General features: G+C 28.7%; 2 protein-coding genes across 4 annotated transcripts in view; both read right to left on the bottom strand.

Moving 5' to 3' along the window:
* Window positions 1-1,891: 1,891 nt before the first annotated feature.
* The window catches only part of LTV1 (LTV1 ribosome biogenesis factor), a 29,327-nt gene continuing 7,830 nt past the window's right edge, over window positions 1,892-23,388 (bottom strand). For all 3 annotated transcript variants that reach the window (XM_071186052.2, XM_071186049.2, XM_071186051.2), the window contains exons 5-12: window positions 22,541-22,658; window positions 9,366-9,531; window positions 8,579-8,665; window positions 8,370-8,488; window positions 7,731-7,867; window positions 6,460-6,512; window positions 3,322-3,525; window positions 1,892-2,072 (exon numbers count right to left, since the gene is read on the bottom strand). In XM_071186052.2, coding sequence (XP_071042153.1) covers window positions 1,962-2,072; window positions 3,322-3,525; window positions 6,460-6,512; window positions 7,731-7,867; window positions 8,370-8,488; window positions 8,579-8,665; window positions 9,366-9,531; window positions 22,541-22,658 — 995 coding nt within the window. In that variant the 3' untranslated portion in view covers window positions 1,892-1,961. The remainder of the gene's footprint in view (window positions 2,073-3,321; window positions 3,526-6,459; window positions 6,513-7,730; window positions 7,868-8,369; window positions 8,489-8,578; window positions 8,666-9,365; window positions 9,532-22,540; window positions 22,659-23,388) is intronic.
* On the bottom strand, window positions 10,358-12,731 carry LOC147804054 (uncharacterized). The gene has a single exon (XM_087151790.1). It carries the CDS (start codon window positions 12,695-12,697, stop codon window positions 10,472-10,474), a length of 2,226 nt encoding a protein of 741 aa, XP_087007916.1. The 5' UTR covers window positions 12,698-12,731; the 3' UTR covers window positions 10,358-10,471.

Here is a 23,388-nt window from a genome sequence, read left to right on the forward strand (position 1 = left end):
AATCACACATTTTTTTACAATCGCTAACAGCAATGTTTGTCGACAAATCGTTACAATTGTTGCATTAATGCTAATTTTTTCTATTTCATTTTAACCTTTTATAACATATTTCAAAAAAACGTTTTTTTAAGAACCAACTATATACAGTGGAGCATCGTTTATACGACGATCACTTATACGACGTTTTAGTGTGGTCCCAAATCATTCCTATTCATTTTAATGTAAAAATATATTGTTTATACGACGCACGGAATCGGTTATACGTCGGTTTTTAGATTTTGTTCACGTTTATTTAATTTTTTCTTGTGTATTTTAAAAAAGGGCGGAATTTGCCAACATGAATGATACAGAAAAGTGTGCCAACAAGGGATGACGACCGTAATTTTTACCAGATGATTGAAAAAACTAGACAATGTTACGAAGAGGCAAAAACGAAAAATTTTGCTATTCATCGACCAATGTCCAGCCCACCCATCGATACTAATTATTTTGGAAAATGTAAAAGCTCTCTTTTTTCCTGCAAATTGCACAAGTGCGCTTCAGCCATTAGATTTGGCCGTGATTAGAATCTAAAATTTCATCATAGAAAGCAGTAAGTTCAACTCGCTATTCAAAGCATTGCATTGTAGAGACTAATAGCAAGAAAATATAATTTAAAGTAACATACATTCAAATTGCTCACAGCAATTTTTCTTCTTTGGTTATTTGTTTGTTTTGCTTTGTCTAATTTAGAAATTTATGCAAATCAACACGCTAAACATTAAAATTAACTGAAAACAGAGTTAGTTTCAGTTCTAGAAGTAAAAATCGATTATACGACGTTATCGTTTATACGACGTTTTTCGGTGGTCCCTTCGGCGTCGTATAAACGATGCTCCACTGTATTTATATTTAATTTTACTCTTTTGTTGGTCAATGTGATTTTTGATTCGATATTTTGTACCAAAACATTAAAAAAAATCTTGAAAATTGTCAAAATAAATTATTTTTTTCAAGATGATATGTTAAAAAAATAACATTTTGAATAAAATATTTTATAATATCGACACTTTTCCCTTACACATCCTATACTTTATATGAATAAAGAAACAAAAACCTGGAAATTTTATGATTTTTATCTGGAAAACCTGGAAAAATCGGGGAAATTTTAAATCGGATTTGAGTGGCCACCCTGAAGAACTTTTATGCACTTTTAATGTAAAATAAGAACTTTTAAGAGTGCTTAATTTCTATGATGCAAAATTATACTCTATTAAGCACATACAGGATAAGGAAATTCAATTCAATGAGAAATACAAAAAATTTCATGTTCTGCAACTCCACGGCAGATAAGTAAACGGAAGTTAAGATAGATGATGACTAAAATCATTCCTCAATACAGTGAATGGCTCTCTTGCATTTCTAGGGGAATTCATTTGGAAGTGGAAATTGTCAATTTTTCTTCACATATTCAATCCTCTTCTACACCCCACCCATAGTCCTTCTTTATTAGTGCAAGAGGATTGTAATATCTTTCTTTTGATTGAAATGAGGGGGGGGGATTGTGAAATTTAAAAAAAAGTGAGATAAATGATTAAGCCTTAAAAACAGTGAATAAAAGTTACGATATTTTATAATAGTGGCATTAAGTGAGAAAAGTATCTCACGCCTAGCCCTGGTTATATGACCTCAAGTAGTATCTTTCAGGACAGTTTTTATTTATTGTAACTTGTGTATTAAAAATACTAATCAAGGACATTTTTCATGCATTTCACGACATACTATGGACACAGAAGTCAAAAAGAATCCTATGAAGCATAATATGTAAGTTGAAAAAATAAGTAAAAAAACATCCCTCTAAGTTTTATATATATATATATGCTTTGGGTAAATGAACAAAAATGACAAAAAGTTCCATCTTAATAAACGATATAATATATTAAAAACAATTTATAACAAGTTTTATACAGGTTTAAAAGATGTCAGAATAATCTTATTCCTCTGTTATTTTGAACATTCATTGCTTGGGTTTGTTGGAATTTCTTCTCATTCTTGAAAGCAATTTTATTTTCTTTTTTCAATTTCCGATTTTCCTAGAAAAATAAAATTGCAAGTAAATGTACTAACATTTGATAATTAACTCTCTGATAAAAAGTCCTGGTTTTCTCTAAGTTTATATACGGGAAATTTTCGTAGAATTTAACCAATGGTTCAATGCTTAGTATATTATCTAACATAGGTAAAAGCCCAGTATTAGAATTTACAGAGTCAGCAGCGCTATCTTTATGAATCCAACTTTGAAACCTCAACATATTATTATTGTAGGAATTTAGCTTTATCTCACTTACACATAACTAAATTTGCTAATATACATATTAGTACTAATTTTATACAATACTAAAAAATGAAATAAATCCCTAGAGTTAAGTCTGTAATTAAGTTACAGAAAAAAGAAGTATCCTTATTTATGTTTGCTTTCTTTTTTTATTAGTTGAGAGATGTTTTAATGATGAATTTTCGTTTGTTTTCTGTACAAAAATTTAGATAAAAAATTATCTGTAGTATACACTTTCATGGGGAGGGTTTCAGCTGCATGGCCCAGAAGGAAAAATAATGAGTTATTACATAGGATTCTGTGCAATTAAATGATTATTTTTTGAATCTGTAGTCAAAAACCCAAAGTTACTATTTCTATATAGCTTTTTTTAGTGTTTGTGGCAAATAAACCAAGATGACAGCTTTTCAAAATTAATCATTATTTATTTTCTTCCAAAAACTATTTTCATTAATATCAGTCATTAATTTTTCCTAAATATAATTAATTAGGTATATTGGTAAGTATTTAAACTCATTAAGAATAACTTTTAACTTGCTGAGAGTAGGAAAAATCTTTTTGTATAAAACACAACTAGGTAAGTTCCTGTTGAGAGAATAAATGTTCACAATTTAAAGACTTGTTGGAGGAGGGCACAAAATTAGGAATATAATATTTAAATTAAATAATTTCCTAATGCTCAGTAAAGAGATTTATCAGAAGTGAAAGAAAAAATGGAAGGGGGTCTCTTATCTTTCATTGGACCATAATATGTTTTTAGCATTGAGAATAGATTAAAAAAAAAAAAAAGACATTGAAGCTTAAATGAATTTTAAGTCTTAAAATTAATTTTTAAATAATCAATGTAACCATTATAGTAACTCAGTAATAAAAATAGTATATGGATGAAAATTATTTAAGTAAAATTTCAAGTTCAGATGTAACTGAAGTACTAATGCTTTAAGCTTTCAATACAAATAGGAAATATGACATTGAATACATGGTTTCAAAAATAAAAAAAAACTTACGCTTTTCACTTGTTTAAAGAACTTTTTTCTTTCAAGTCTTTGTTCAGGAGTTTCTCCTTTAGGTCTTATATTTATAGTTGAAGCTACAGAGACAGCATCATCATCTGAATATTCTTCACTTTCGGATTCTGATTCTAACTGTTTTAGCTTGCTTTTCGTTAATTGCTTTTGTAGTGGATTATTGGGTATTTTTATTTTTCTTATCTGTAGGATAGGGGAAAAAAAAATTTTTTTACATAAAAAAACATTAAATAGAAATAAAATTCAGTTACAAGTAAGATATTTTCAAGGTATAATTCTCACTTTTTTGAGGTTTGGAGCATTGAACAACAATATCAAAATTGTTTTAAACCAAAAGACTCATGACCCAGATTGCTTATAATTTTAACATTCTGCATGCCATTAGACGCTTTTAGCATAATGTCTTAGATCATTCGAAAGTGAATGTTTTGCTCTACTTGAATCTGTGTCGGTTTTTTGTTTGAGTTAATTTATGTTAATTTTGAATGTCACATTGAGAAAAAAAAAAAGAGTGTTTTTTGTTATCTCACTTTTTATTTTTAATTTAAGGTCATAAAGTATCATAAAAAGCTCATGACATTCGTACTGTGTATGGAGAGGGTGTTTTATCTGAAAGAACTGCTACGATTGGTATGCTAAGTTTAAAAATGGAAATTTCGATCCCTAAGCTCATTCTGCGCATCCAGTTCAGTTTGATGAAGTGCAATAGACAATCACAGTATCTCTTAATTTTTATTTTATTTTCAATCCTAACTTATTGGAAATTCCCTTCTAAAACAGAATATCTAATTGGGTTTTTTTCTCTCCCTTAAACGTTTATTTATTTAATTATTAAACATTTAAATTACCCAAAAAGCCTCTGTAAGTGATGCAATAAAAAACAATCTCAGATTGTTTATGACGTCATGGTATGGTAACGTGCTGCCTCCATCCTCTAAGGTATTTCAATGCTTTATTAGTTTTGATATCACTTATATCGTATGAACACCCTCTGCATATTATTAGTAAAAATTTCGTGAATTTTATGGCTTTGGGAGTGTAAGCAAAATGGAAGGATTAAAACTTCAAACTGTTTATTTATCACTAAAATAGCTGGAGAAATGAATATTCAGCTTATCACAGCGAATAATTTTATTCCACATAAAATCAGTGGTATTAAAGTTCATTGAAAATATTATTTTATTCCGCTTATTTTTAAGTTAAAAGAATGTTCAATTACAGCCGAATTAAAGTTAGTCGCATATTGGATAGAAATAGTTTACATTTAAATATAGCGTGAATGATTTTATTATTCGATTTTGCATTAAAAAATTAATGTTTTCATAAATCTAGTTCATTGAAATATATCCATTCATCATCGTTATAACCCATGTGCTTAGGTTAAAATATTGAGGTAATAAAATTTAGATTTGCCTTTTAAAATTTTTTTTTACTCGAGTTTAAATATATTTTAAAGTATATATTTACTAATGCAGTTTATTTCTTTTTTTATTAATGTACGTATTTAAATACACATTAATGCTCATATCTATTCTCAATATTATTCTTTGAGTAAATAGAAATTTCTCTTTAGTTAGAAACCATTTTTATTTTTAAATTTATACATTTTAATTCCTCTTTATGCAATATATTCACTTAATGATATTTAATATAACCACATAATTTCAGCAAAAATCATTAAGCTAAACTTCTTTATTTCACTAAAGCTAAAGAATTAAAAAAAAAAAATTATGCACAATGAAATGAAATTCCAATGTACATTTTATTATTCATTAAATAATTAAGTAGACAGTAATGTTAATATCGTTGTTAAAATTGTTATACTTTGAGTAAATAGGAGTTTTGTTATCTTGAAAAATTACTTTAATATGTAATAATAAAATTTAATTCCGGTTTCTGTAATGTGGAACTAAATAAATGCATATTCTTCAGTTCAATATTCTTATAACATAGATTAACGTTAACTAAAATAATGTGAATAAAATCAACTGGACTATATTATTTATCTTTTCTTTAAACTTCTTTTTAAAAGATTTTTTTGTTGAAAAATGGATTAATAGTTATGCTGGGATCACAATTTTTTTCATAAGGCTACTGATATACTGATACTTTCATAACAAATGGTTATGAAGGAACAAAATTATTTTCTATTTAAAACTCATCATTTTAATAAGTAATATCAGGAATCCATAACTCACGCTAACACCTTTTTTATAAAGCCTAAAAAATCTTGCTAAAGAACTAGAAAATTTTGTCAACTATTTAACAATGTTTCAGTGAGTACCATTGAAATTTAAAATATTATAAAAACACGTTATAGTAAGCTCACATTTTCATTAAGTTACATTAGGGCATATTTTTGTTCTCACATAGTTATTTATCATCTAAAATAGTTGGATTTAATTATGAAAATTCAAAAGAAAGAAAGAACCTAATGGCTTTCACAGCACAACGATTGTAAATGACCGGAAGATGGGCTTGGGTGACGTCAAATCGAGAATAATCACGGGACTATCCGTTTCAGACGATAATAAAAGTAATTGTTTATTGCTTAAAAAATAGTAAATATTTAGGGCTCTTCAAAAACTGATAGAACGTTTTCTGGGATTTTGAAGGACTCTGTATGTGTTAAGATTAAACTTTTAACAAATCCCTCACTTAAAACAAATTTGCAAAAAGCAGCAGAAATTTAGTTGTCAACCTGAGTTAAAAATGATCATGACCATAATTCATTACTTTTGTGCATTAATTACTGCAATGCAATTTCTACTGTATAACTACTTGTACAACGCAATATCTAATTCTGAATTTTTAGTAAATTTTTCTCATTTATATTTCTTAGGAAGGATTCTATTCTTACAACTGTATTTTATTTATTTTTCTGCAGGCAACATAACATACTCTTTTTTAGTAAAAGTGGAAGCTAAGATAGTTTAACTAAACTATTCAAGAGTTTTCAGCAAAGGTAAAGCAAAACAATCAACTTCACTACCTAACATAAGCTTTATAAAATACCCATGGAATCACCATGGATTGTTGTGAAAATGCTGTAGCATTGTAGAAAGGAGATGCTATTATTTAGAAAGAAAAAAAGGAAATAAAATACAAGAAATTTACCTTTCCTTCTTCCCTAATTATTGATGGATGATTGTATTTGTTAGAATATGTACCTATAAAACAAAATAGAAACATATCCTAATAAATTTTTAGATTATAAAATATTAATACTAGTTGCAAATTTTTTTAATAGCATAAAAAATTGGTACTTTTACACTTAATGCATTCGTCAATTTTAATTAACCAATTATTAACATTAAAATAAAACAAATAATTAAAAAAAATAGTATACACAATTCTACTTTTATGGAAAAAAAAAAGAGATTGAAGAGAACAGCACAGATCAAAACTATTACAACATTTTTAAATTATCACAAATAATGCAAATCATATACATAATGCATCAGAGACCTTAATTCTAAACATTAAAGTCATCCCTGTCTTATAAATATTTTTTTAAATAGAGTCTTTTGTATAAAAAATGTAAGTAAATATATATATATATATATATATATATATATATATATATATATATATATATATATATATAGGTGTAATGAGATGCTGATGCACACTTAAAATATTAAACTATCAGTGCAGTGTTTATGCATTTAGCTATTAATGCATAAATAAAATTAAAAGGTAAACAAAGAACAGAAGATAACTCTTAAATTTACTCTGCCCCATGCCTGCCGTTTGATCCCTATAAATGCACCCACATTCTCCTTTTATAAAAATAAACCGCCCATTCCTTGAAAACACTGCCTTTTTATTCATATTCCATTTTAAAAAATATTAATTTACTGTTTAAATAATAATTACACACTGGTAAAATTATCTGAGCTTATAGGTTTAATTCCGATTACTATTACAAAAATTTACTTTCTTAGGATTATTGTTAACTCATAAAATTTTTAAAATATCTTATTTAATGGGGTATATTAATAAATTTCTTAATAGTTTTAAGTTTTAAAATTATTTTTTTAAATAAATAACTTTCCACTTTTTTTGGAAAAAATTTGTGTCGAGATTATCTATTAGCACACCTTTAATTATTTTTATAAACTACAAATTTTTCTCTTACTCTGATAATGAGAGAGAATTATTTTTTGAAATATACACATAAAAAAGTATAAGAGGGTAATTTAAATATTGTTGGAGATCTAATTCAATTATTACTTATTACACTTTTATAAATTTTTACACCATTGATTTAGTGCCCTTTCAAAACTTATAGTTCCCTTTTCTGAAAGACAGGGCCCTGCCCTTTTTCATTCCTAGGGAGAACTCATCAATGATAAATATATAAAAGAAAAAAACACTTAACTCACTTATAATAGATTCACAGTCGAATTCAACGGGATGTTCAGTGACAATTTCAATTAGCTTTTCTACATGATCTTCCTCAGAGTACTTCAGAATTTTCTCTCTTAATGTATCATCACATTTTCCTATTTCAAGATCTTCCCTTTTGAGAAGAAGGAAAAAAAATTTTTTTTTTAAAAATATACTTATGAACTTCACATTTACAAGCTCACATAACTTAAAAAGTTTAAATTAGAATTTACATTACAATATTGTCAAACAATTAACATAATTGGCAATTTAAAAGGATCAATAAAGGAGAAAATAATACAAAGAACTCAATTCACTACGTATGGTAACAAGTCTAAAATTAAAAATTGAATGTAGGATAATTAACTCCTTTGATTCTGTAAACCGGTATGTACATTGGTACTTACCGGTTCAGAAATTAATCAATCACATTGACTGATTAATTTCTGAATAAAGATCCTGATTATGAACAAGGTAAGAACTTAGTTTCTCATGCCAGTAAATAGGCATATTTGATGTTGATCACAAACATTGCACAATAACTGTTTATGAATAAATAGAATCATATTCAAAAGGATGGAAAAGAGCAAATCACGAATTTATACATTACTAATAAACGAAAGGAAAAAACTCACTCTCGCAGTTTCTTTTTTCCTAGATAGTAATCAATATGTTCATTTTCACCAGTGAGATAGCCAAAGATCTCTTCATCCTCTAAAGGCCCAATTTGGTCTTCTTCATACTCTTCCATTTTCTGAAAAAGACATTAAGGAAGTTCATACTAAATTTAAGGAAAGGAAGTAATAATTAATTTTTACAGAAGCAAATTTACATTAGATATTACCTTTTCTATTTTCTCTTTGGCAGTATTTAAGTTTTCTGGACTATTTTGCTCCAAAGAAGAAAAAAAATCATCATACTCTTCCAATTTCTAAAATAAAAAACTATTTTATTATATAAAAAAAAAGGAAAGCATTATTAAGTAAAATTATTATTTTTTTTTCCCAATCCTGTTTATTCAAACATAAAATGATGTCCTGAAACTGGATATGACCAATTTCCCCATCAACAACCGTTTTTTGGGAAGCTCTTTTTTATGTTCCTTACTTTTTGATAATTTCATATTTATGGATTTGATTTGGAAGGAGAGGGATTATTTTAACTGCATTATAATAGGTTATGCTTGTTATTGTAATTAATATTTATGAAAGTATGAAAATTTTCAATTACACAAACTATGAGGCGTAAACATTATTGAATGTGCCACTGTTACACAGTGAATCATCAAAATTTTTGTACATAATAAAAAAGAAGAAAAAATAATCATAGCTTACTATTTTCTTCAAAAATTTTAGGACTTACCCTTTACGTTTTTTTAATAGTTATGTTCTAAAACTTTTACCCTCAGAAGAAAGGAAATTAAAAAGCTAAAATATACCTTTACCTGCATTCAAATTATTGCCACAAAAATATAAGAAACAGTGGGTGATAAGGGAAAACAGGGATCATATTTTGATTCAGGATGCCTTTTTACAAAAAATTCAGCAAGAATGTTGCTGGGACTGATATTTACAAAGAGCAATATTACTTTTTGTTGAAGATAAAAGTTATATTAGCACAACATTCCATACCTTGACCATATATTTTGGACAACTCTTTTGTTTTTGTGTAGAATTATCTGGACTTGATGTTTCACTTAAATCAGAACCAGCATCAGAAAAATCATCTGCTTCATCCTGGCTTAGATCATCATCATCCTCATATTCTTCTTCCACAATAAAATCATCTGGATTTAATCTAGTTAAAAAAAAATTATGAATATTGAAGAATTATTACAATGAATATAGTCTGGTTATTTTTTTTAATAGTAATATTTGTTTTGAACTTTCCAATTGTAATTTAACACAACTTTGATAGATTTCTTATAACAGGGTGGCCACTCTCCAGACCAAAAAAAATTCCCTGAGTTTTCCAGACTTTCCAGAGTAAATTTCTAAAATTCCAGATACCACAACGCAACATTAACGAGACTTCATAAATTTATTAGCTATACAACAATATACAGTAAATAAAATATATATACAGCTGTGTTGCATTTAAAATGTATTGTATGAATTTCTTTTACAAATGTGGATACACATTTACAAGATCTGATGACACATTAAAATGAAGAAAAAAGTGCAAACGTTCTCTGATAAAACAGGTGTAAAAAGTTAGGCATTTCTAGCACCAATATATATTAATACACATATTTCTGCTAAAAATATAGATTATTGAAATAGCAGCCATAAAATTTACATATAAAAAAATAACTGTTGTATACTCAACCATAAAAATAAACTTAAAAATTAATAATAGTTTATAAAAATTATAAAGATAAAAATCTACATTTCAAGGAATTTTAGAAACTTTATTTTGTATAAAATAAAAAGTTGTTATATAAATAGCTTATTACACAAATTGATCAACTCCATCAAACTAAAAATTAAGAATTGAGATCGAAATTACTTGTGAAATAAATTATCAATAAATGAAAAGCCAAAAATATTAGTCATATAATGTTGTTCATATATATTATCTGGGAAACTTATTTTAAATATAAATATAAAAAATATACCTATATATATATATTAATATATTCTTTGACACTTAAGTTTGAGATGTTTTATAAAGTGGAGTTAATCAAATTGTACAGTATAAATAGCTGAACAAGTGAATAATTGAAAGCTTTTAAAAATTAATTTCTTATAGCTTTTAATTGTTCATCAATTAAAGAAGTTTCTAAATGAAAATCAGCTGTTAATTTTTGTTTTTTAGCATGCAGTTCTCTTTTTAATTTTTCATTTTGCCTCTTTTCTAACATAACTTTCTTTTTTTCTTCTGTTGCCACCTTCCTTTTTTCTAATACTTCGATATAACGTGTGTGAGACTGTTTTCCGTAGTTTATCATGGATTTCGTCACAGTTATATTGTCAACACCACCAGCATCCGTAACACCATCATGAATTTGCCTTAGAGCAACTAAACTATCTTCATGTTGATTTTCTATTAAACAATCTGAATTAATAGAAAAGCCCCTTTCTATAAAAGCAATTCCGTGTGACAATATAAGGAGAAACTTAACAAAGGAACGTAAATTTTCTGGTGCATTGCAAACTTCAAATAGAGAGAAGAAAACATTATCTAGTCGTTTTTCCCTCTTCTCAAATTGCTCCATTTCTTTCTTAACTAGAGGATTCCGAATGAACGTTTTGTAACTATTTTTCACACTGTCAGCCTTGACACCTGATATCCAATTGCTAGATACCAACATTGAAAGGCAAGATGAAAGCCGTTTTTCAGCAATTGCTGTATTTAAAATTACACCAGGATCAAGACAAGATAGCCCCCTTGTTAACTGGAATTTTAAAGGTGATCTTTCTAAAATCTTTTCACAGAATTTTTTATAAGCAATTGCACATTCTTTCCTAAATGAAAATTCTTCAGAAGGTGAAGAATCTTTAATTTTCCTTATTTCATCCTTAACTGCAAAACTGAGAGCAACTTTGTTGATTGGAAGCAGATTATCTGCCAATGACAAATCTATTTTTCCTAATTTTGAAGAGTTCTCCACTAAAATATCGGGTTTTACAAATTTATCAAGAAAAGATCTTAAAACTGATGTTAAATTAGAGAAAAGTAAAGGAGCTAATGGAGCATCACTCTGAAATTCTGTGAGAAATGGTTCAATAAAAGCAGCTAATGACTGAAAAAATGCCAATTTTGCAGCAAAGAAACTGTCTTTGATACACTCCGAGAGTACACTGAAATTTTTTGAGCCAACATAGATTTTTTTCTCCTTCTTTGCTGCTTTTACAAATTCGAAAATATGAGGCAACATTTCTAATGCCCTCTCAGCAACTTCTACATTTTGAACCCATCGGATTGCACAAAATTTCTTTGGAAATTTTTCACATCCAGTGAAATATATGAAATCAGCTCTATGTGATGGTACATCTTTAAAAATGTAGTATAGCGCCCGTAAAAAGTCCACTACATTCCATCCTGTAGACTTTATTGCATGTTTAAACCCACAATGGATTGTATGCAGTCCACAGCTACCTATATCTAACAGCACAGGATCTTGTGGCATTTCCTCAAGTTCTTTTTTAAGATCATTAAGAAATTTATGGTTAACATTAGGTCCATCCATAGATATTTGAATTATTTTATTTTTATTGATGGAAAATTGGGAAAGGGCTTCTTTGAAATTATCCAACAAATCCTTTGCTGTCGAATGACCAAGAAATACTGATGTCAAATATCGTGTCTGCACTTTATTTGAATCTTTATTCCAAAGTCGAACACTTACGTCCATTTGTTGTTTCTGAGCGATTTTATTTAGACTTTCATCAAAGCCTATAACTAAATAATCACAGCTAGCTATGGTTTTTTGTAATTTCTCCCTATAATATGGAGCAATACCATGAACACAGGTGTATGCTATTTTGGTTCTTTGTAGAGATATTTTTTTCACTATCTCACTGTCAGTAAAAATTTTTTTCATTAAAAGTACTGCCCGACCCGCAGAACGAAAAGAAGAGTGTTCCATCACTGCATACAAACACCACAAGATTTCTGCTTCTGATACACTTTCTGATCTCAGAAAAGAAACTAATGTTGCATCCTTTTTAGCTGGCTCATTTAGAGAATTAAATACAAGATTTTTGGTAGTAGAATCTTGTTCACCAAATGCACTCCTCAAATCATTAGACATATTTCTGCTAATAATGGCTTTTTTGTGTTTCCTGGATTTCTGATGACTAGTTAGTGCTTGTTTTCCCATATTGCTCAGGGAAAATACAGAATTGCATAATTTACACACTGCAGAAAATTTGTCAGTCAGGCACTCACGTAACCATGGGGCATAATGAGGAATTTCCATCCATTCGGTCTTAAATGATGTTTTAAAACCAGGCGCCATCGTTTCAAGACACCTAAAAATAAAATCTTTATAAACACTTTGTTTTAGTTTGTATTTTGAAAATAAATTTAACTACTGAAAAAAGGTTACAGAAAAACAGACTACAAATCTGCAAAAAAAAAAAAAAAACAATAGAATTTAGCTAATCACATTACAAAATAGAATTTAGTTAGTCACATTCTGAATAAATCTTGTCATAAATGTATTAAAACTTCTAATAAGCTTTTTCTATCAATAAAGGGGCTAGTAACCCACCAAAAAAAAAACCGGAATTGTTAAATATTCCCGCTCATTTTTTGAGAAAAGGTCTAGATACTTAATGCACTCCACTAGCTAACTATTATCATAGCAGATGATAACTGCACTAAGGAAAATAAATGAATGTTTTCATTTTAATCTTAAAAAATGATAAAATGAAAAAAAGGCGTTGTTCTTGAGGAAAATAAAAAATAATCTAAAAAATTTTTCGTCAATTAAAAACATAAACAATTAATGATCACCTTGGTTACAAAGCATCTACCTTAATTCCTGGCCTATAATACGCACCCCTTATTTTTAGAGCCTCCTCCAGAAAATAAAAAAAAAAAAAAAAAAAAAGCTGGAATAAATTAAAAAAAAACAATAGTCATTTTTAACGAAAGATCTTTTGTAAGTCAAATGACTATCATGAAAATAAATGTCATAAAACTTTCAAATTAGAACAATATTGTGGACTTCTATTTAAACTGGAACAATAATTCTTTTTTAATTTATTTTTTATTTCCAGTAACGTTCAAATTTTTTCCAGCTGCAAAAATAGATAAGATTTTATTTTTGTTACAAAATTTTAATAACTAATTTATGTTCAAAGCAAATCTAATGCTTAAGTATTTAATAAGATCGCTAATTGATTATAAAACTTGAATTCTCAATTCCTTTAGTTTCAGAAGAATATTTGAAAGCCAAGCAATCAGAATATTAAGATTCAAGTTAAGATCAAGATTCAAGTTAACTTTATTTATAAGTTTCAGCTTTCTAAAGAATCGCCGGAAGCTGGGATTTGATCCCCCGATCTAAGAGTCACTAGTTCTGCCAAACGCGCCATGGCGACAATTGCTAACTTCGTCATTAGTGCAATTTTATTTATCCTGCTCGTTTGAAATCGCAATTTCATCGTAGTATTAAAATCTCGAAGATACAGGATATTATAAGATAAACGGAATTAAAAAAAAAAAACTTAATAATTTAATTCTTTTTATTCATGAATTTTATCATTAAGTACAAAATTTATCCTAAAAAAAAAAAAAAAAAAAAAACGCAGTGGAATCAGAAAAACAGATCAAAATTTAAAAAAAAAAAAAAAAAACTGCCATCTTCTTTATAAAATAATCGCCTGCTTTTATTAACAAATAACTATATGCTTAAATTAATAAACAATCTTCCTTTATTTTATTTATTTTTTATTAAAAGACTATATTTAACGAAAGCAGATGTGATTGCACATCAAGAAAAACTTGCTAATGATATCGCATTTCTAAGAAATCAGAATTTATTCAACAAAAAAATATTGTTTTGTTAATTGATGTCAAATAGATGAATATAACTGCTGATTAAATAATGCATTATCCGAAATAATAAAACAATTCACCATAATAAATAACAAAACTGAGTAACTGAAGTGGATGATTGAAAATAAATCTCAGATTTCACCTTTAAAATCAATACTCTTAGCCAGATGTTTCAAGTTCCTTAACACTCTCACTTCATTTTTTAACTTCCTCACAAACATTCATTGCTATGCCTGTGCGATGCATTTTCCCCACCCCCTCTTAAATAAAAGAGAAAACGAAATCAGCTTGCCACTCCTTTAAGTTTGATTAATAGCAGCTTATCAGAACAAGAAAATAAACACAGGAGAAAATAAAACATTTGTCCCTTCCCTGCCCCCTTTGGATCTAATGATCTTCAAGGTCAGGGGCGATGTTTGTTAGCAAATTTCTTGATTTATCTAGAGGATTTGTAGACTTTTTCTTTAATTTAATCATAAGTTTTTTTTCTTCTACAAATCTGTGTGGAAAAAAGTAAAGATTATTTTTATTGTTTCTACACGTTTATAACATTACTTCCCCTAAATTCCTAAATCTAATGCATTGGTTCATTTTTAATTGGTGTTATACCAGTTGATGGCTTTGTTTATGACTGGCAAATTCATATGGAATTTTAAAGTCACCAAGAACCCGTCAAGTTGCAAAAAATGACGTTATGAATTTCGCCGTTTTGGTAACACTAGTTAATTCGTTGTTTGCACGGCAATTCGTCAGCTAATTTTTTTAAATGTTTTTATTTTATTTATTTATTCTCGATTTCATTTATGAGATTTAAAACTTTTTAAAAGAAATAACTTTTATATTACAAATTATAACATAAATTTCGAGATTTTGATGCTACGGGATGTTTCCTAATTGTCGCAATTTGCCCATTGTGTGCCGTAAATAAATCCATCCATCATTCATTCTCTCTATAAAATTGCCGCATTTATTTACTTTTTTAATCAAAAACATTTAAAAAAAAATTAGCTGTCGAACTCTCGTTCGAACAACAAATTAACATTTTAAAATTAGAATTTTCAATAAAAAAATAATAAAAATCGCGTAATAAAAGTTACTGGAAAACGAAAACAAAAGCAAAAACAAAATTTCACTATCGATTTATTTATCACTCAAATTATACCTAAATTCCAACAAAAATTCGAAATTTCACAATAAAATTTTTAATATGAGGTAAAAAAAATTAGCCTAATTTTTTCTACTCTTAATTGTATACATCGATAAATTTGTCTTATTTTACTATTCAAATTTCTATGTAAAATTAGATAATAAAAAGTTACTGAAAAATAATAAAACAAAAACGTCCCTAGATAACAATTTTTAAATTAAAATTGGAATTCTGTGGGAAAAATAATAAAAATCAAATAATGTAAAGTTACTGGAAAATAGAAAAACAAAATTTTCCAATCGATGTACTTGTCTCATAAATTATACTTAATTTCTGATATTAATTCGAAATTTTACGATAAAATTTTTGTTTCAAATGAAATGATAAACAAATAATTAGATTAAATTATTAATCAAAGAAAAAATCCATTACTTTTTTCTACTTTAAATTGTATGATTTTTTTAATTTATTATTATTATTATTAATTTTTTTTTTTTTTTTTGATTTCAGAATTCGATTTCTTGGCTTAAAAGTACAAAGTTACTGAAAAATAATAAAACTTTTCTATAAGGAATTTTTTTTTTTGTTTTAAAATCGGGATGCTCGATGAAAAATAATAAAATTTACACAAAAAAGTTAAAAATTAATGAAGCAAAAAATATTCGAAATTCTACAATAGACTTTTGTTTAAAATGAAAAATAGTTTAATTAATTTAATGATAAAAAAACATCGGTTTTTTTATTCGAGATTTTTAAATCAGAATATTATTTTAATTCAAATTCTCGATATAATTCGTAATGGTCAAATATGGATTCGAAATTTCACATAAATTAAAGCATAATTATAGCTTATTTACATAAATTAAAGCACTTTTAAATATTTTTATTTCAATTCTCAATAAAATTGCGATCCTATAAAATTAATAGAATACAAAAATCAAAACTTACCAATATCATTCCAGAACGAACTTCCTTTGTTGAACACTGCTCTGATTTTTCTGAATGATTCTTGTTCTTCAGTTCCAACATCCACAAAAAGGCACAAGAACACGAAGCGTTCATTGGAGGATAATCACGTGATGCTTGAACGCGATGAAGCAGATGCGTTTCGCTCCGAAAAACTAAACATAGCGGAATGGGAAGAAAAGAGCGGCGACGCGCGACAAAATTATTTTCCAGAATTGACGTGAAATTCCCTGAGAATTCCCGGTTTTCCAGTGGTATTTCAAAATTCCCTGAGAATTCCCGGTTTCCAGAGTGAGTGGCCACCCTGTATAAGTAATTTTTTTCCAAGTTTGTAGATTTGAATACTGAAGTTGTTATGGGCATACTTGTATAACATACACGAACGTTTAAACACAGTTCACGGAAAATTGGTAACCATTGCGAGATTTTTTTAAAGCTATTAACTAAAAAAGAAAAAAAATCCACCTCTACAAAGAAAGTGACTTTTTGGAATTCATGAGGGGGAAAAAAAGCACTCTTTTTTATCTCAATGCAAATGCGATTTAAAATTACATTAGCATGACTTAAAATTGCACATCACAATTTCTATTACAATATCTATATCCTATTTATTACAATCGCGCATCACATTTCATATTTTTACGATTTCATATCAAATATTGCGTTTTGTATTCATATGATTTAAAAGCCACAATTAAGATTTGTAATCAAGTGGACTAAAAATTATGCTTCGGAATTACATCCAGGCAGTTTTCATATTCACGCTATTTTAAAATGAAATATCGAGATTCGTATGCACACGACTTTTAAATTACACGTCGGAATTCGTATTCATGCAATTTTAAAATCAAACAATGAGATTCATAAAAACTAAGGTAAACAACGTTAAAGAGCACAAAAGTATTATTAAATGCAGACAGCTGTTTCGGATGCTCAAAGGGCAACCTTCATCAGTGCAACAGAAAGAAATGTGAGAAAATAGGGTAAATATATAGAGAAAGGTGACGTCACTAGGGGGTTAGAGCAACGGCCAATAGGAGGGAAGGGTGAAAGGATGACGACGAATGGGAAGCAAGGTTTAATCATAGATTTCCAAACAGGAGAAAGATAAGGAACGCTGGATAGGTCATTGATCAACAGTTTGGAATTTTTGAAAATATTATAGGACTCATAAAAATCTAAATCAAAAATTGAAGAACAATTTTGAATGACTTTAGAAGAAGAAAAATCAAAATTATGATTAGAGTCCGAACAATGTTGGGCAATAGATGAGCGTTTTAATTCTTGTTTTTTGACATAGGCTTCATGTTCCTTGATACGGCACGCTTAGTTTGGCCAATATATGAAAGGCCGCATTGGCCAGGGGCGGATCTACTTAAGGGCTTTTTGGGCTGAAGCCCAGGGCCCCGTGGATACAAAGGGCCCCAGTCCCCACTGAAAACAATAGGTGATATTTTGAATTAAAAAAAATATCTAATATTAAAAAAAAACTTGGTCAGTGTATTTTTTCGCGTCTCTTACGGGAGACTTCCTGCCGCGCCGCTTAACGCCCGACGTAATTTTGTTTCTTTTCCACGCACTTCTGTTCTCGTCGTCAAAGTGACAAACTTGTTTAGTTTACTAATAAATGATAACTCAAAAGTTATAAAGACCTTTCTCTTATTTTACTTATAATTGAAAGTACATAATCAGTATAAGAAAAGATTTCCTGCTTTTAGTTGGTAAGTAAAAAGAATTATAAATCATGTTTTTTTTTGTTTTTAATGTATTTTTTTAATACTAAATGAACTTTTTAATCGATTTTTAATGATAATTTGTGAATTACTGCACTCATTATTGTAACAATCATTATTGTAGTGCAAAAAATATGCACTCATTATTGTAATGCACTCATCAGTGTAGTGCAAAAAATATACGTGTTCTTTTCTACTTTGACCCATAGGTGGGAACTGTTAAATCATGAAACAAAACTCAAATTTACGTTAAAAAGTTTAAGCCAGACCAGATGGTCTTGTCACTATGATGCTGTCGAAGCTTTGAAAAATAATTATGATGACAGTATGAAAATTTTCGAACGTTTCAGCTAAAATGAGGATGAGAAAGTTGACTTCCGGAAAGAGGCACGAAAGTTATTCAATAAAATGGCGAAACTCGATAGTGCAATTTTAATTATTTTTTGGGGAGATTTAATTTAATTAATAAAAAAATACAGAGCACTGGTTTAGATATTTGTGAAGGTAACAAGTTAATTGTGTCATTAAAAGACTTCGTGAGCAGTAAGGTACCAATCAGATCAGAAGCTAAAGGAATACTAAGAAAAAGCTAAAAAATTTAGTACTAGTGTGGGAATGGACTACAATGACATAAACAAGAGACGCAATACTCCAAAATTTTCAGATTAGTCTACAGATAAATTCTCAGTATACGGGGCAGAAAAATTTAAAAGAGACACGCTAAACGTTGCGTTGGATAAGCTGATTATGGATTTAAATAAAAGGAGCCAAGTCTATGAGATGTATAGCAAGAAATTCAAATTTTTAATGGATTGGCAAGACAAAAATATGGAATACATGGATCTGGAAAGTGTACGTAATATTGTTGATTATTATCCAGATGACGCAGACGAGCATTTAGCGAATGAGTGCATTCAGTTAAAATCTTACTTACTTCAGTCTAAGCCAGAGTCTTACACCTCTTACAGTGAAATTTTTATGCAAATTTATGAAAAGAAACTTATTGATGTTTTCCCAAATTGCTATACTATCTTAAAGATTTTTTTAACGTTGCCAATTACTAGCTGCGAAGCTGAGGGCTCTTTCTCCAGGATGTCATATATAGAAAACAAATATAGGACAACAATGTCGAACCATCGACTAAACCATTTATCAGTTCTTTCCATAAATTGTGATTTAACGAAGGACTTACAATGTGATGAGCAAATAAAGGAATTTGCAGCACAAAAATGCAGAAAGGTTGCTTTGTAATTTATATAATAAAACTACACATAACCTGTCAATTTCTTTTGCAATAATGTTGTACAGTTGCTGTTTGTATATACAAATAAAAATAAATAATGAAAAAAAAATTATTGTCCAATTTTCTTCTATATACTTATCTACATCACTATAGAAAACAGTTTTTTGACAAAATGGCTATTAGGGCCCCTAAGTAGTTTCAGCCCAGGACCCCACAAATTCACTATCCACCCATGGCATTGGCAATTAATTTGGTATATACCCCAGTTACTTTGACTGTCAATGGGCTGTTAGAGATTAGAAAATTTCATCTTATTAATGGGACTAAAAATAATATTAAAATCAAACTTCTTCAGGATATTAGCAACTTGCAGACTTATTTTAGGAAAATAGGGTAAAATGACTAAATTGTTAGAAAATTCTTTGGAAGGTATTTCGGTAGGTGATTGTTTAGTTAAGTTTTTATAAATATTATCAATAACGTTAGGAGAATAACCTCTGTCATGAGCAATGGCTTTGATGTAATTTAATTATGCATCAGGAAAATCAATGTTAGAACAAATATTTACCGCACGGTAGACAAAAGACCGAAAAGATGCAAGTTTTTGGTTGGGAGGATTTGTAGTGAGGGGGAAGAGAAACAGCAAAAGGTTTACGAAAGACAGTAGTATGGAATGAATTTTCATTCCGAGTCACAAGAACATCTAAGAAAGGAAGTTTTTGATCAGACTCTAATTCAAAGGCGAACTGAATACAAGAATCAATGCTGTTCATAACATTAAGAATTTGATCTAAATTATAATTTTTTTTAATGAGATTCATATTCACTCGATTTTAAAATAAAATTCCAAAACTCGTGTGCACGTGATTTTAAAATCAAATACAATAGAACATCGATTTAACAACTTTCGCAGGACTGGTCACAAACGTTGTTAGAAGCGGAAAGTCACAATATCGGCGGTATGAAAAGGTAACTTATGTAAAATAGCACAATAATACATATTTATCTTATTTACTATATGAACTAGAAAAAAAAACAAACAAACAAACACAAATACGTTTTAAAAATTCAATATAATCCATTGTTTTAATAAAATATTTCAAACTTAAGTAGGTGTTTTGAAAAGTTTTAACATTTTTGAAGCAACATGAATTTGTATAGCCACTGATAATGAGGGGTATAAACTTTTTACTTCCATCAGAGCTGCACCATAGAAGAACAGTTAACCTTTCCTTGGACAATCTTCCTCCATTACATTGCTCTGCTTTTATGATGATGTCTTATCAGGAAACAGATTAAAAAATAATCCAGTTTCTTCTACATTGAAAAAGTTCCTTGCAGAATAATTTTGTATTAGTGTTGGCAACGTCTTACTTTTCCAATCTTCAATAGTTGTTTCATCCACACTTTGCGATTCACCACACATAGCATGATATGCCAAATTATTTCTATTTTTAAACCTGTCAAGCCAGCCGTTTGACGCTGCAAAACCTTTCAAATTGAGAAGGGCTGCAATTTCCAGAGCCTTTTCTTTAAAAATTGATCTGTTAATTGGTAGATTTTCAGAATGTGCTTGCTGAGTCCATTCCATCAAAATCTTTTCCAGTTCTGCATAAGGAGTAGATCTCATCGCCTTCACTTTTTTGAGGTTCTTTCCTAAAGCCTGTAATTTTGATTCTATGACCTCTTGCTGATGAAGAATTGTTTTAAAAGAAGAAGTCCTAAAGACGAGGCCAATTCACTTTTCGTACGAACAAATTGTTTAGTTTTTTCAATAATGCTAGCTTTTCCGTTTTGCAGCAATTTTTTCAGTACAATTTCAAAATAAATGAGAAGAAAAAGAAGGTGCGTTTTTTTTAACCACGCCGCCTTTAGGTTCCCAATGACATCATATTAACCTACTTCCATTGTTCGATTATTAAACAAACATAGGTGTAAAAGGAGAATAGAATTTGTTTCACTGGTCAGTGCAATACTAGACATATAACTTATAGAGGACGTGGTGTAACATTTGTGTGTAATGGATATCACCTCAACATGGGATGACGAACTTAACACTTGAAAGATAAACACCATTCTAACAAATGCGATGTGATCTTCTTCACTTGTCTGTGTTGAAGTTCTTTTGTTATCATCCTCAACAGGAGAAAAATAAAGAAAACATGGAATGATCCGTAGTCGGTATTTCCAGGTAGTAGTAAAGGAAAGCACTCTTAATACTGGACTTATTCTACATTATTTATATAGTAAATAAATGACGCTAAGGGCAGGATGTTTTTATTCACGAGGGGGATGGGAAAGTGGCCTTAAATCAGAGTTCTACTGTATCAAGATTCGTATTCAAGTGCTGTTAAAAATAAACGTCAAAATTCGTATTCTCGAGATTTTAAAATCAAACATCGAGATTCGTATAAACGAAACTTTAAAATTAAACATCGAGATTCGTATTCACTTGATTTTAAAACGAAATATCAAAATTCGTATGCACACGATTTTAAAATTATCTACCTACTTTAAAATTATCTAAAAAATTGAAGATTTTTGAAAGCTCAAAACAGGCCCTCATTCACGCGACTAATTAGATGTGAATAAAGAAAACTAAACAGATGTGAAGATGAAAAAAGCGAAATTGTCTGTGGAAAATAAAATAAAGGTGAAAAATATAACTAGAAAAATCTGGGTAGCTAAGACATGCAAATCAACGCATTAAGCGCTTCCAAGCACTATGGAGGGTTGGGGTGGAATTCATGCTGTTAGACATCAAGATATGACATGAGTGGAAAGAATTTTCGGTCTTATCATATCTGTTTAGATTTATCTTTCTTGGATTATCAGAAAAAAAAATAAACAAAAAAGAAAGCATGGAAATGGATGCTAATGTCAAAGGCATAAGGAAATTTCAAACATAACTAGACCGGCTGAGTAATTTAAAATAGATGACTAGAGTGGTGTCTTAGACAATAGCTATAATTTTTCTTTAAATAGAATAATAAAAATAAAAACATTGGTTTGAAAAAGTTAATTCCATATAAAAATATTTCTGTAAAGAGTGGAATATTTAAAGAATAAAGCAGAATTTCAGTAAAAAACAAATAAAGAGAGACTACTTTAAAAAGCAGAAAACTATCACAACTGCAAAAATTTTAAAATATGAGCTATATTGTAATATTTGTAAAGTTAAAAGTATTAACAACAGCAATAGTTTACTTTTCACCACCAGGAAGCTGAATTTTTTTCAACTCTTTTTTCATGTTACTGAAAACATCTTCATCTTCTGAACCTGATGCATCCTCAAACTGGTTAAGTATTGCTTCTAAATCTGGCTCTATTTTTTTTTTTATTTGTAGAAGGGTAAAAAAAAAGAATTACATAAAATACTTAAATGCACATAAAATATATTAAAATAAAATTAAACAATAAAAGAGAATAAATACAGTAGTTTGTGGAGAGCGGCAGTTCTGGCATATATGAATGCCTGCAAGCCTAAAAATTTTTTAAGACCGTTTTTTGACCAATTAGCATAGTCTAGCATTGCTTAGCAGAATATTCAGAAATTTATAGCTCACTTAACTGAAGAATGTACTCTTCCATGAGAATGGCCCACATACTATATCAATGACTAGTTTATTTTTCTTAAATAACAGCTAACCTCATATATATTTTTAAATCAATTTTTGTATAAATACACTGCAAACATTTCGTTATCTCTACATATTTTTCACTTTATTATGAAGTTTTTATTACAGAATTTTAAATTTTATTAAAAAAAAATAATTAATAAAACTCTAGCTAGTGTTAGAAAATATGGGGGGGGGGGAATACAAATCCAAGCCGGTACTGAAGTTCAATCATTCTCATTCTTTTATTGCAGTGCAATATCAGTCTTGGATCATTTAGCAATAATGTTTAAGAAATAGTTTTTTTTTTTTTTAAATTTATTTTTTACGAAAATTTTTTTATACATTATTCAAGGAATTTGTTTTAAAAATTTAAAAAACATATTAGGAAAAGATTAATAGGAGGATAGGATTTAGTTCACTGATTATTTTTTCTCA

Source organism: Parasteatoda tepidariorum, chromosome 9 (assembly GCF_982258835.1).
Source record: "Parasteatoda tepidariorum strain Cologne lab strain chromosome 9, Ptep-v5.0, whole genome shotgun sequence".
Lineage (NCBI taxonomy): Eukaryota > Metazoa > Arthropoda > Arachnida > Araneae > Theridiidae > Parasteatoda > Parasteatoda tepidariorum.

What these genes read in the sequence shown, in the direction of transcription:
- LOC147804054 (XM_087151790.1), bottom strand. Translation starts at nt 12,697, where the DNA reads ATGGCGCCTGGTTTTAAAACATCATTTAAGACCGAATGGATGGAAATT.